This window comes from Strix aluco, chromosome 5 (assembly GCF_031877795.1).
Source record: "Strix aluco isolate bStrAlu1 chromosome 5, bStrAlu1.hap1, whole genome shotgun sequence".
Classification (NCBI taxonomy): domain Eukaryota; kingdom Metazoa; phylum Chordata; class Aves; order Strigiformes; family Strigidae; genus Strix; species Strix aluco.
This window is the reverse complement of record NC_133935.1, coordinates 64,693,810-64,706,506: the sequence shown is the minus strand read 5'-3', so window position 1 is coordinate 64,706,506 and position 12,697 is coordinate 64,693,810. Positions and strand designations below refer to the sequence as shown.

Sequence of the window (12,697 nt, the reverse complement as noted above, 5' to 3'; positions counted from 1 at the left end):
TTTTTGCAGGTAGTTTAGTTTTTGTGTTGTTATATTTAAATATGTTTGTAAAATGATTTGAATTATGTAAGGACAGAGATTATTTACTAAGTTACTTCAGTTTTCTTCTCTATTTCACCGTTACCACTCTGTTCATACAGCTGGAAGTACACGTACACTAGGATTGTATTATTAAAATACAAGAAATATAATCAGCATACCATATTATCCAAACTTGTTTAGGCTGTGATTTACTCTACTTAATGTGAGAAAATATTTACAAAATATAAGGAAATATTCCAAATGCATCCAGGTGTTTTTTTGACAGGACACTTTTTTTCATATAAACAGCATCAGTGACAATCATGAAACTTTTACAAAGAAATTAATCTCTAGATCTGATATGGTGTTAAGACTCAGGTTTAGTTGTCTAGCGTATTTTGGGGCAATAAGGGATTAAATTAATAACAATTTTAACAACAGTATATTTTTTTTAGTATTGGAGTATTTGTCTGTTTGCATGTTCTGTTTTGGGATGTGTATATCATTCAAAGGCTTTATCTGCAACTTTGTTTTAGCTTGGAAGTACATCTTCAGTGTTTGTGATAGGGTTTTTTTTTTTAGCCCTCCATCCCGTCCCACCCTTGTGCACTGTATGACACTCAGAATGGAAAGCAAGCATTACCTGTTTCCAGAGTGTAGGACTGAAGTCGTTCTCATGTTGCCAAGTCTGGAGAGGGCTAGTGAGAAACATCTACAAAGGTCTTACTCTGACTTTTAGCCTGCTCTTAGCCCTGTGCAATTCCTAATAAAGCTCAAGAGTTTCAGCAGCAGTGGAACAGGGACAAATTAAGGGGATTAGTTTTTGACATCCTGTAGGTGATACTGGACATACAGTGTATTGTATTCAGTGGCTACAGTCTCCAAGATGGACAAATCATCATAAATCCAGGACTTTGATTTTTCTCTTAGAAGTCCATAATACAAAGGAGCAACTGCCATTTGATAGAAAGACCATTTGGGAAATAAATTGTTGAGCCATTCACACCCTAAAGGCCTTCAGGAAAATTCCTTTGGGATTTCTGACATTTTAAATAACAACATTTAGCAGGAGAAAGCAACTTTTTTTTATAACCCATCACTGCTCAAATGGCAAGCAGTACATACAGGGTGTTTCCAAGTTTTAAAAGCTCTGTGGTTCAGTTCAGAGAGCTCTGAAGCCCATACTGTCTTGATCCAGTGGCTCTTAGATGCCATTCCGTTCTGTGTCAACTACCTGTACAGCCAAAAATAGATAAGAACAAACCCAAGGAAATAAGCTAAGTGAACTAATTGTTTGTCTTGACACAATGGAAAATCTGTGGTTTATTTCTTCGTGTTTTTCCATCAAGTAGCTCCAGCTATTCTAGACCATTTTTCAAGTTAAAGGGCAGTGATCTATCTCTAAAACTTTGTGTAAGGTGGTGAGTGGATGGGAAGAATTGAAGGGCATCCCTTTGTGACTTGGAACCCCCATCCCCTAGCATAAGGTAATTTTTTTTATCCATCTTCTAGAAAGAAATCCTTTTTTATAGCCATCGTTTATAAAAACAAATTAGAAGAGTGTGTGGCACCTAGTATATTGTGTTCTTTTTTGCACTGTCCCAAGTTCCAGCCTCGGTTTTTCGATGGAGTTTCGCTTGGAATACAATTCGTGTGTAAGTATTTTCCCCAAATTCCCACAGATTTTTTTAAACATTCAGTACAATCAAAATATCTAGTGATCAGTGCTGGGAACCTTATGGATCTAGAGAGGGTAAGATTTAGTATGGCAAAGGGGGTGTTTCCGAGGCTGGTTGTGGACTAAGAGAATAGTGCGTTATTGAAAGGGGTTACGTGGGGAGGTTCTGGAATCTCCCTGCTTGGAATTTTCAGGGCTCAACTAGCCAAAGCCTGTGACACAGTGCTGACAACAGCCATGACCTGAGAAAGAGGTGGGACTTCATAATCTCCTGAGGTCCCTGCCAACCTCAATTCCTGTGGTTCTGTGATTGGGCCATACCCTTCTAGTACTTGGACAGTGTCCCTTTTCAGTACAGCCATTCGTAACCCTGTCTATACCTTCATAAATTTTTTTGCTCTTGAGGCTTGTGATCAGATTCTGTGTTTGAGAAGGAGGGTTTTTTTTGTGTCACTGCTTATTTCATAAGATATCTTGCTTCTCTGTCAACTGAATCCTGTTTGTGTCACACAGTGGCATGTGTTTATATACATGTGTTTAATTGAGGGGAATACATTGCTCCCCACCGTAACTATAAGTCTTGCAGATACATTGCCTGTAGACAATTTTGCACTCTCCTTTTCACTAGCATCTTACATATACTACATTTCTCCAGTTAAGGGCAGACTTGGTAGCATCACGTGAACATTGATCTTCTGTTATTTTGTTGTCAACCATGAATCGCAGGGATTTTTTTTGACTTCTGCTTAGGTAAAAGGTACCTTACAATAAGGTACTTAGCTGAATGTGTACTCAAATTGGAATAGAAGTTTGAACAGTGCATTTCAGATGATGCAATAATTCTAAGTAAATAAAAAACAAAGCCCACAATGTTTTGAAATAATTTTATATATAAAAATAATAATGAAGTTTTAATGTACTCATGTTTCAATATATTATCTTGAATTCTTGATCCTTCCAAATCAAATGTTAAATCTGTTTTAGGAAATCTTCCTTCTTAGTATAAGAACATCTACATTAGCTTTGTATATGTTGTTCTACAAGGCATTTTTTTAATATTCTGAGGTGATCTGTAACTGCATTGGTTTCATATTAGTCCTTCACTTCTGCAATTTAACCATCAGTTTTGAAGGAAAACTGCTGTGGAGATGCTGTTATTCCGGCTTTATACACTGCTTACTATCACACTTTTCTCTCCCATTGAGTGAGGTGAATAACACCAACTTTAAACAAAAAATAAACTCAGGTGGTTGACGTTGCTGCAAATCTACTTATAAATATTTCAAGATTAGCTTCTTTTCAGTGAGCATATTCAGGATAGAGTTGTACCCCATAGAAATCATTAGTTTATTTTCCATGCAGTTTGTTGAGGTGACATTTCACCTTTTGTTCTTTAGTTTATAAAAACTATGCTAAAGACTCCTGCAATATGTGTTGGAATTTACTTGGCAGCTTAGAACAAGCCAAATACAATATATCTGCTCCCTTTTTGTCCCAGAAGATATTTTTGTTTAGCAACCATTATTTGCTGAATTTATTTTAAGTTCTCAGGGAATTTTTAAAGTGATAGCCATCTGCCCTCCTTCCCTGTTCTCCTCAAACCTATTTTTTTAAAAAATACCCAAGGCCTCTGGAAATGACACAAAATTTACTAAAGAGGAATTGTTATTATATACAGAAATCTCGGATTAGCTCTTTTCCCTAAGTTTAATTGAATTTCAAGATCATTTGTGTGTGGAAAATATAACTAGTTTACAGTATCACTGCTTAACTTGATCTGAGATCTACTTACAGTGCCATAATGAAACAACATTTGCCCATGGATTTTGGTCATTTTATACTCCAGTGATTCCTCATCACTTTAGCAATGACTTGTTTTCAAAGGACAATCCCAAAGAATTTCTGTTAGCTGTCATCTCTTCTGTGGGTCTGACATAAGTAATGTTCCAGCTATGACACATTTTGTTCTGTGACCCTTTCTATGTTTACTTTTCCTGTTTGTTCACTAAATAACATTTAATGCTGTTTACCTTTGAGACCACTCAGTGGCTTCTCCACATACCTATGCCTAAGGACATTGGTTTTGCTTCAAGATCGTTGGCAATTTTCTCATCATGACACTTCAGGTTTACCTTCTTATATATTTTATTTCTTTTGTTATAACTGCCTTTCCCTACATTAAGGCTGATTTCAAATCCACTAAATTAGGGTATTAGGAGATGTCAGAAGTACAGTATGTTCAAGCACAGATGTGTGAATGCTCAAAACATACCACAAAGGATTTGGGAAATGGGGAAAATAGTCTATGATGAAATATTAATTGAAGCCGAGGGAGACAATGTAGTTTTTTGAACTGGTTTCCTGAAAGGTTTAGAGCCCTCATAAGTAGGCTAGAGGTTTAGGACTTCTAGTAAGAAAGAAGTCAAGACATTTTGATGATGATTTAAAAGAATTAGTGAAGAAATAAGTAGGTAAACTGGAAATTAAAACACTTTGAGAAACATTAGACATGTCATACAAAATACTTAAAAATATGCTTGAAGTATCTTTTGATAGCGGATGAATGAGTAAGAGTGATGAAAGAGCTTTCCTCCCCTCTGGATGTTACCTATTTTGAGAAGCTGTGGAATATAATGCCAGTGGCACTAACTAAATTAAATTGTATATTTATATTGGATATCATCTTAGTGTTATAGTGGAACATTTTTTTCCAGATCATGGGTAATGGGCATGAACTGATTATGAAACTGTATGTTGTCCTGATTTGTCCATTGGCTTTTCTTGTATTTTCAATATTTAAACCTGAAGATTAAAAGATTAAAGCTTTTCAGTGTTACAAATGAAGAAAAACTACACCATGAATTGATGTGCTCCGTTGGTCAGGTCTGGAGAACGCTTAAGTAAATGAAAGTTTATCCTGGAGATGATCCGTAATGCATTTATGCATTATGTCAAAGAAGCAGGGATTATAGGAGTTCCTGTCACCAAGATTGAGCAGTTTTGCATATGGATTTCCAAGGAATAGTTGATTTGTGTGCTTTTTAGATTTCAGTGTGTTTATAAAATATAGGCCTAAATGGTTGGTACTGTTTTGGTAAAAAATGTTGCTGTTTAGAACTTCTGTCCCATCTTTCAGATTCTGCACTTTTAAATCAGTAGGTTTTTCAACCATTTGAAAATTAAGCACTGGGAATCCTAAACTGGATTGTCTCACAAATGCTGTATTCAGAAGTCTTGTTGCTTTTTTGGTAAGCAAATTTTAATTAAACAGGGATGAATCAAAACAGCCAGGTTGAGATTTCTGGATACCGAGTCATGCAGTGCATTGGTGTGTGTATATGTGTGTGTGTATATATATATATGAAGTGCAGGGAACAGTAAGACTAGACTAGATCTTTGCAGGAGTGCTTCAGACTTTGAACAGTTTTTTTAATTTGGTAGCAGATACACAGCTAAATCAGCAGGATACAGGGGACCTGCCATGTGCAGGGCAGTAGACATAAGAGTAATTGTGAAAGCCGTATTCATAATTCAAGGGATGAAAGCTGGTCACTGTTTGCTTTATAGAAAAAAAAAAAAAAATAGCTCCTAGAGCTGATATTTTCTTTTTCAGTTCCATAATATCAGGAAGTGGAGCTATTGTGAGAGGCAGAAAACAGGAATCCATAATAACTTTGCTCTGCCATCACTCTACTGTGTGACCCCTAAAAACTAATTTCTCTAGTGCCTCAGTTTCCCCGTCTGTAAAAGCAATCCTCATGTGTTCCCCACACTAACATTTTGAGATCTGTGAATAAAATACTCTGCACTGATGTTGTATGTTTACAGGTAGGTATTAGTCTGCCTCTTTAAAAAGATTTTTGTGTTAGATTATATTTTCTGCTTATTCACTTTGTTTTCGTGTTAATGTTTTAATTTCCTTTTTTTGTTTGGTCTTATTTTGACTCCATTCTCCTAGTAGAACCAGGACCAGAAATGATCAATGGTCCATTCTTTATGCACGTGATAAAACAGAAACATATATATATTTTGATCCAGTGCAACCTTTTTTTTTCTTCATATTTTGTTACAGATCAGGGAATACAATGGACAGATGCAGGGAATTACTAGTGTGGGATTTGCATCCCTGACATTTGATGGAACTGTAGGAGCGCCAGTAGTTCCTCGAACCTCTAGCAAAGTGTACACTTTCATGGATGAAGAACAGAAAACAGTAGAAGAATTACGTGTTTGGGCAGCCAGTAATCTTTCCATCTCTGGACCAGCAGCAAAATTATCTGGTGTTCAGCCAATGCTGTTCTTTGATCTCACTTGCCAGCTGGTAGGAAAAGCAAAAGTGGATGGATCTTCTTTTCTTCTAAAGGTAGATTTATTTTTTTAAAATAGTTTGTTAGATTCATTTATTAAGACATTGTCATTCAGTTTTTGATAAAATAGGAATATTCATCTATTTAAATAATGTTATGTAGATAAATATTTCAAGGTTAAGTGAATTTATCATCCTTGACCTTTTTATTGGAAGTAAATGACCATTTTATATGGAAATAAAACAGAAATCCCAGTTCTCTTAAAAGTTGTTAATCTGATTTATTTCTTTAGAGAGGTTTTGTAAGATGACATTGGTATGGATCATTGTTTCACAAACATTTTAAATAACTATCGCAAGATTTCTTAAAGTTCAAAAATACTGTTAGTTTTAAATTTTAACCTTGTTTTTTAGTTAACAGCAATTGCTCATTTTTCTAGATTGCTGGATATAATTAATGCAGTAAGTAGCACTATCTAGAAGATTAATGAATGGATTATGTTATTTAGCTTGATGGATTTTAGGTAGCTTCTTTTAGTTGTATATAAGTGCTTTGTGGATCAGTGCTCACTGAAAGTACAAAATGCTAAGTGCCACACAACGGGAGAGTACTTTCCAAGGGTGATCCTTAATATCAGCTAAATGAAAAGAAAGTCTGCATAATTTTCCTGGGTTTAGCTTCAGATGTATCAGTCTGGTGTTATTCTGAAATTCCTCTGTAGTTCTTTTTCTTTCTTTTGTAAGTTGATTGTTAAAATGTGAGTGATGAACAGTCTGTTATTTTCCATTTTATGACTTCATAACATTATTGGTTCTACTGTATTAAGCTGTATTGTTACATTTTTAGAAACGTCACACTACCTTATTCCTTCATTAAAGCAGCAAAGATTTTTCTCGTGCAGAACAATGCATGCATTACACAGAAACAAACCTTCTTAAGTGTCATCCTATAATATGTTTTGCAACTGTCACAAATATTTCCATTTAATTATCCCTTGTGAAATAGATGTCAAATGAGACCCAGTAAAATTTCAGAACTTTGTGAACTCTAAGTTGTTCATTAATAAGTATATGTTCAGTATTGAAGGACCCTTTGCAAGGACAGAGGCAGGTATTATCTTAAATTATTAATATTTCTCTACAGTCTTCTGTGTTGTAAGATCTGAAGTTGATTCTGTCAGTTTTGTATAGCAAAGATAATTTCTTGGGGGCGAAACTTAGGATAGACTTAGGGAGGTAAAAGTTTGAAACCAAATAACACTACATCAATTTTTCTGATATGCAATTCCTTTGACAGTATATTTTTTTTTTTAGTAGTATAAAACATTAAATACTTAAATCCATATTAAAATACATCAGACAAGCTTAAAAATGGTAGATTAGCGTTGGTATGCTGTTACTAATTTCCTCCATTTTTCAAGCATGGCAAAATCCCTTTTGCATATCAAATGGTGGTCATGATAGAAGAGAAGCCTTTTTAAAAACTTTTAGACAGATCTCCGATTATTTTGTTGATTCACTAAACAGCAAAGAAAACCCAGCAAATTCAATACCAGCTCAAATAGAGTGATCACTAAATATTATATTATTTTGGTTATACATTTTATAATACTGATTTAAATTTATCATGTCGTTCCAAGTATATCAGTTACATTAATGGTTGATTATACTGTAAAATGTAATGATTATTTTAAGTGTTAAGCTCACGTAACTAGTGGGGACTGCTTCAAAGACAACTAAAATGACTTTCAGTGATTTTTCGCATCACCCATAACATAACTTTTAATATTACACTTGATCACTTGATAAATTAATTGGGATATGCACAGCACCTGAGACTGAAATGGTACAGAGATGGTGGAGAAAACTGATGGAGACTGAAAAGCTCACATTAGAAATTATTCTGCATTTATGATCTTTATAAGAGTTTTACTATTACTCTTTCCTTCTGTCAGTTAAATTGTCCACGGTAACCTCTGTCATACAATTAGCATACTCTGCTGAAGAGAGAAACAGATTTCATTGTGTCTCTCCCATTTTCAGTGTTTTGCCAACTCTGGTGATCAAAGGTTGTCACTAACTATTCCTTAGTCTGTTCATGACTAGTAATGGAACCATTTGCTGTTTCTTATCCAGAATTAATTTAATTAGTGTTGGTTTTTAGATGAGTGTTGGTTTTTGAAACCAGGGCTTCTGTGTTTTCATCCATAATTTGAGTAAAGTGAAGCAGGCAAGCTCCTGAGGTAGAGAGCTCGATATCTTTTCTTATCTGTGAAAGTAAAAACCAAAACCAACTACTTTACAAGAAGAAAAAAAAAAAATCCTTAGAAAAGAAAGCTTACTGGCTTACAAATTCCTCCAAAAGGTCCCCTGATGCTAGCCCCTTTAGTTCCTCTAGCGAAGGACATTTTAAAGCCAAGTAGTCATCTGTGTATCTGACAGGGAGCATTCGGGTTATTTCAATCCATTTGTCAGATCCATCTCTTGAGTGTAGAACTACCAAAGTGCCCCAAGTAAAGCCAGTTAAAAAAATAATAGGAAACTTGACAAATTTAAGGTTCTTTGTCAAAGTGAGTAAAGTGATAATATATATGCACTAAATCTATGTTTTTCAAGCTCAGTTCTGGAAAAGGTTTCATAATTCAAGCAATGGGCAACCTCTCTTTCAAAGGTAGTTTTAAGTATTTCATGGTACAGGCTTTTTTTAAATCTGTGGCAACATGTACCACCTCATTATCTGGGTCCTTCAGAATACACTCTTCGGAAACATTAATTTGATGTTATGGGTTATTTTCACTGTGAACATTTTTTTCTTTTATCTCTTGATTTGGGATGACTATTTCAACCATGAGTTATTCTCAGTGTATTTACAGATGGCTTTGCTAATTCTTAGATCTTTTCCTGGGGGTCCTTTGATCCACAGCAGTTAAGCATAAGAGGTAGAAACCCTTTAAAAATTAAGCTTTGTTGTCTTTTTTTGAACCCCTCTGCAGTGCTTAACTCATGGGACAAAATGTCTTGGTATCACAAACTGAAAATTAGCTTCTGTTGAACCTATATGCATGAAATCCTATGAAATGCAGAATTTCAGTCTTACAGTCCAAATGCCTCTAGATTTTTTTTCTTTCTCTATGCCAGTATTTCAGACCATTATTTCTGTTGTCTTTGAGAAGAGTTTATCTTCAGGAACTCAGGAAACCATAGTTTACAGAATATATCATAAGCAGCTATCACTGAAATTTTAATGTTTAAGTAGTAAGATTTTGGTTCCAAAGTGCTATGTCTTCTGGTAATCTTAGTTTTTCACAATAACTTTGATAGCTCAAAAATAACTCTGTTGATATTTCAATACTTAAGTGTTTCAAGAACTTAGCTTCAGGCAAACAATTTTTAGAATCCTCATTATTAAGCATATGTTAAATACTGATGTTTTTCTAATATGTTCTAGGTAACTAGCAGTGTACGCTTACATAGGAGATCATCAGTGTCGTGGTTTGAACTCGGCCAGTAGCCAATCACCACGTGGCCAGTCATTTACTCCCCCCCCAGTGAAATAGGGGAGGGACATAAAAGAGAAAATTTGTAGGTTGAATAAAAAAAAATTTAGTAACAAAACAACAGTAACAATAGTAAGTCCAAACGGGTAATATACGATGCAGTTGCTCACCAACTGGTGACCGGTACACAGCCCGCCCCCAGCAGCGATCCTGACCGCATCAAAAATCCCACCGTGCCAACCAGAAAACAGAAATGAGAGAGCACGTGTCCCCTTATATACTGAGCATGATGTCCCATGATATGGAATAATCCAATGACCGATCCAGGCCCGGCTCTCTAGCTGTGCTCCCTTCTCAGCCCAAGGAAAGTTAACTCTATCCTGGCCAAAACCAGAACAATCAGTAATTAAGGGAGTATATGCTGTGTAGTCAGTCTCCACATATTGTAGCTGGAATAGTTAAAAAACTATAGTGGGATTAAAATATTAAGTATAGACAGTTCTGCATATGGTGAATTCTAGTGGTTGTAAGTGGTGGATAAACAGTTGAGGTTTTTTCTAGTGCTTTTTTTTTTTGCTTTTTTTTAAATATTAACAAATCCCAGTTCTTAACACTTGATCGTATTCTCCATAGAGGTTATTTTATAATCTGTTAAGGAATAATAACTTTTTTTTAAAATCCCATGAAACCTAATTCAAGTAATTTAAGGACTTTAAGACTGAGACTCCAACTAAGATTTCTTATTGTTATCAAATTTTAGTCAAATTTCTTTAAAAATAAAAATTATTTAAAATATCAATCTAAAGTATTCTGAGCATATTGAAATAGTTCATTTGCATTGCAGGTATGGGATGGCACAAAATGTCCCTACCCAACATGGAAAGTGCCTGTGGAAGCAAGAGACCTAGAAGGAGAAAAAATTCTTCTTCATCAGCTTCGAAATCTAACGGTGGACGTTCTAGTCTATGATAACCATGTACAACTGGCAAAATCACTTAAGGTAATATACAATTTGGTATTTCTGACTCTCATTTTGTGGCCTATTTCCTGCTTAGAACTCACTTCAGAGAATGTATCAATTCAGTTCTTCTGTTAATTAGTTTCAAATGTTTCTCTTTGTCTTTCACTGTATTTCCCATACCTTTTATTTGAATGCAAAACTCCTTCAACTTGTAAAACAGCCTCATTACCCTAAAATTGCCATGAAAAGATTTCTTCCAATTAAGCAGTTCTTTCCAGACTCTGTAGTATCATATATAATCCTGTGAAAATAATGCACTCAGAAAATGTATTCTGTGCTTTAGAATTGTTTTTTAAATGATATAAAGTGGGGTTAAACTTTTAGTCCTATTAAAGGACCGTGATTCTAAAGTCAATAAAAGATTTTCTGTTCTATAAACTTCTGCAATTTGCAGTACAATCTTCATTTAGTGGGTCAGTAATGTTGATTATGCTTAGATAGAAAAAACAACAACGTAATTAAACATCTGATCTTCAGCAATACTGCCATCTTGCTTCTGAATACAGTAAATTAACAAAGAATACAATCTTTCATTTTATGCCTTGCCCTCTATACCCAGCCATCGTTTTTAAGAAAGTGTTTGCCAGAAAATAGAGATAAGTCATAGCCATTTGTTAGGCTGGGACTATGAGCAGACATGAAATCAATTTGATATGTTGATGCCTGTTCTTAAGCAAATGACAGATAGCAAAGTAACTTACCTTTGTGTAAGAATTAATAACAAAACTTATTCACAGAAGTATTTCATTACTTAAAGGTTCTCTTCCAGAATTTTTCTCTTGCTAACTGGTGTAATATATTGATATAAATAACTTCACTGTTCCAGTGAAGCAATATGTTCTGAAACTTAAGGGAAAAAATATTTCAGTGTTAATAAAACATATTTTCTTGAGTAGCTGGTGATATTCCCTTTATTACACTCTCCCATTTATATTCAGGAATTCCTACTGAATAAGTGGTATGTTGGATGTCTTAATCAGCTCTCTCAGTATCTTTCCTTCCTGTAAGCCCTTTCTTTCTTATCTCTAAAGTATCTGTGCCTTTGCTGGATACTGCACTGTGTAGCAGAAGCTCTAACGTCAAAGGAAACTGTTAAGAAACCTGGTTTGACCTACTGAGCAACATGGGCTGGTTTTCTCCTTTTGGCTGTGTCCAAAGTTGCAGTAGTTTCACTCGTGAAAGCTGTAGAAATTAGGTAATTTTTGAACACCACTTTTTAGTGGGTTGTCTTAGTGGAGTTGTTGGAGAAAAAGTGCTGATACCCTAACAATTAAGCTTCAGGAAGATTTATTAAATTCAGGTTGCAATATGTGCAATTAATCTTATTTCACAGAATAATCTAAAGGTAATAAAATTTTGGGAGACTCTTCCTAAACTGGAAGATGTAATAAAAGGTTTTTAAATACTAGTGAATTACGTCATAGTGTGAGAAAGTTGAATTGAAATACTCTATATTAATCTGTATAATAATTTATTTCTTTCAGGGTCTTGTTAGTAATTTTTTTTTAATAATAATTTGTGTAGAAGTATAAAACTGGAGAGCCTTTAGTGTATGCATGTACACCCTCCCAAGTGTGAGCACGAGAACAGTGTGGACAGAAACTGTAGTAGGTGTTTTGCCAGTTTATGATTTCAGAAACTATTCAGAAATAAAAGTGCACTATTTTTCAGCCATCTCTTCTGCATTTGACAGTAGCTTAGAAATGCCTTTTTTAATGTAAATTGTTTTGGAATTGTTAGGTTACACTCCCATGTTGTCATGTACCATTTGCAATGACAGTTGCAGCTCTAAAATGAGATTTTATGTAGGAACAATCTGTTTTACACAGCCTTGATACCAAGAAGGGCAGATTGGAAAAAAGAAAAACCACACCAAACAAAAAAACCCAAACAAAACCAAACAAAAAACCCCCAACCAAACAAAAAAAAACCCCAACCCAAACCTGAAATATTCTTATTTTAAAATTGTATCTGTAGGCCCATGTTCAGACAAGGAAGCTCTGAGTAAGCACTACAGTCTAAAGAAAGTGGGTGATGTATTACAATGAATTTTTAGCAAATCATGGAGCACAGTGTCGGGAATATATTCCTGCAAGAGTTTGTTAAAAGCTCCTGATTTGGATTGTCTGTCCAGAGAACACTGAAGATACAAACATTTTATCCCATTTTCCAAG

The 12,697-nt window shown here is 34.8% G+C and overlaps 1 protein-coding gene across 14 annotated transcripts in view; it reads left to right on the top strand.

Moving 5' to 3' along the window:
- The window catches only part of POT1 (protection of telomeres 1), an 86,675-nt gene that overhangs the window by 43,393 nt on the left and 30,585 nt on the right, over positions 1-12,697 (top strand). For all 14 annotated transcript variants that reach the window (XM_074827650.1, XM_074827648.1, XM_074827638.1 and 11 more), the window contains 2 exons: positions 5,772-6,062; positions 10,347-10,502. In XM_074827650.1, coding sequence (XP_074683751.1) covers positions 5,772-6,062; positions 10,347-10,502 — 447 coding nt within the window. The remainder of the gene's footprint in view (positions 1-5,771; positions 6,063-10,346; positions 10,503-12,697) is intronic.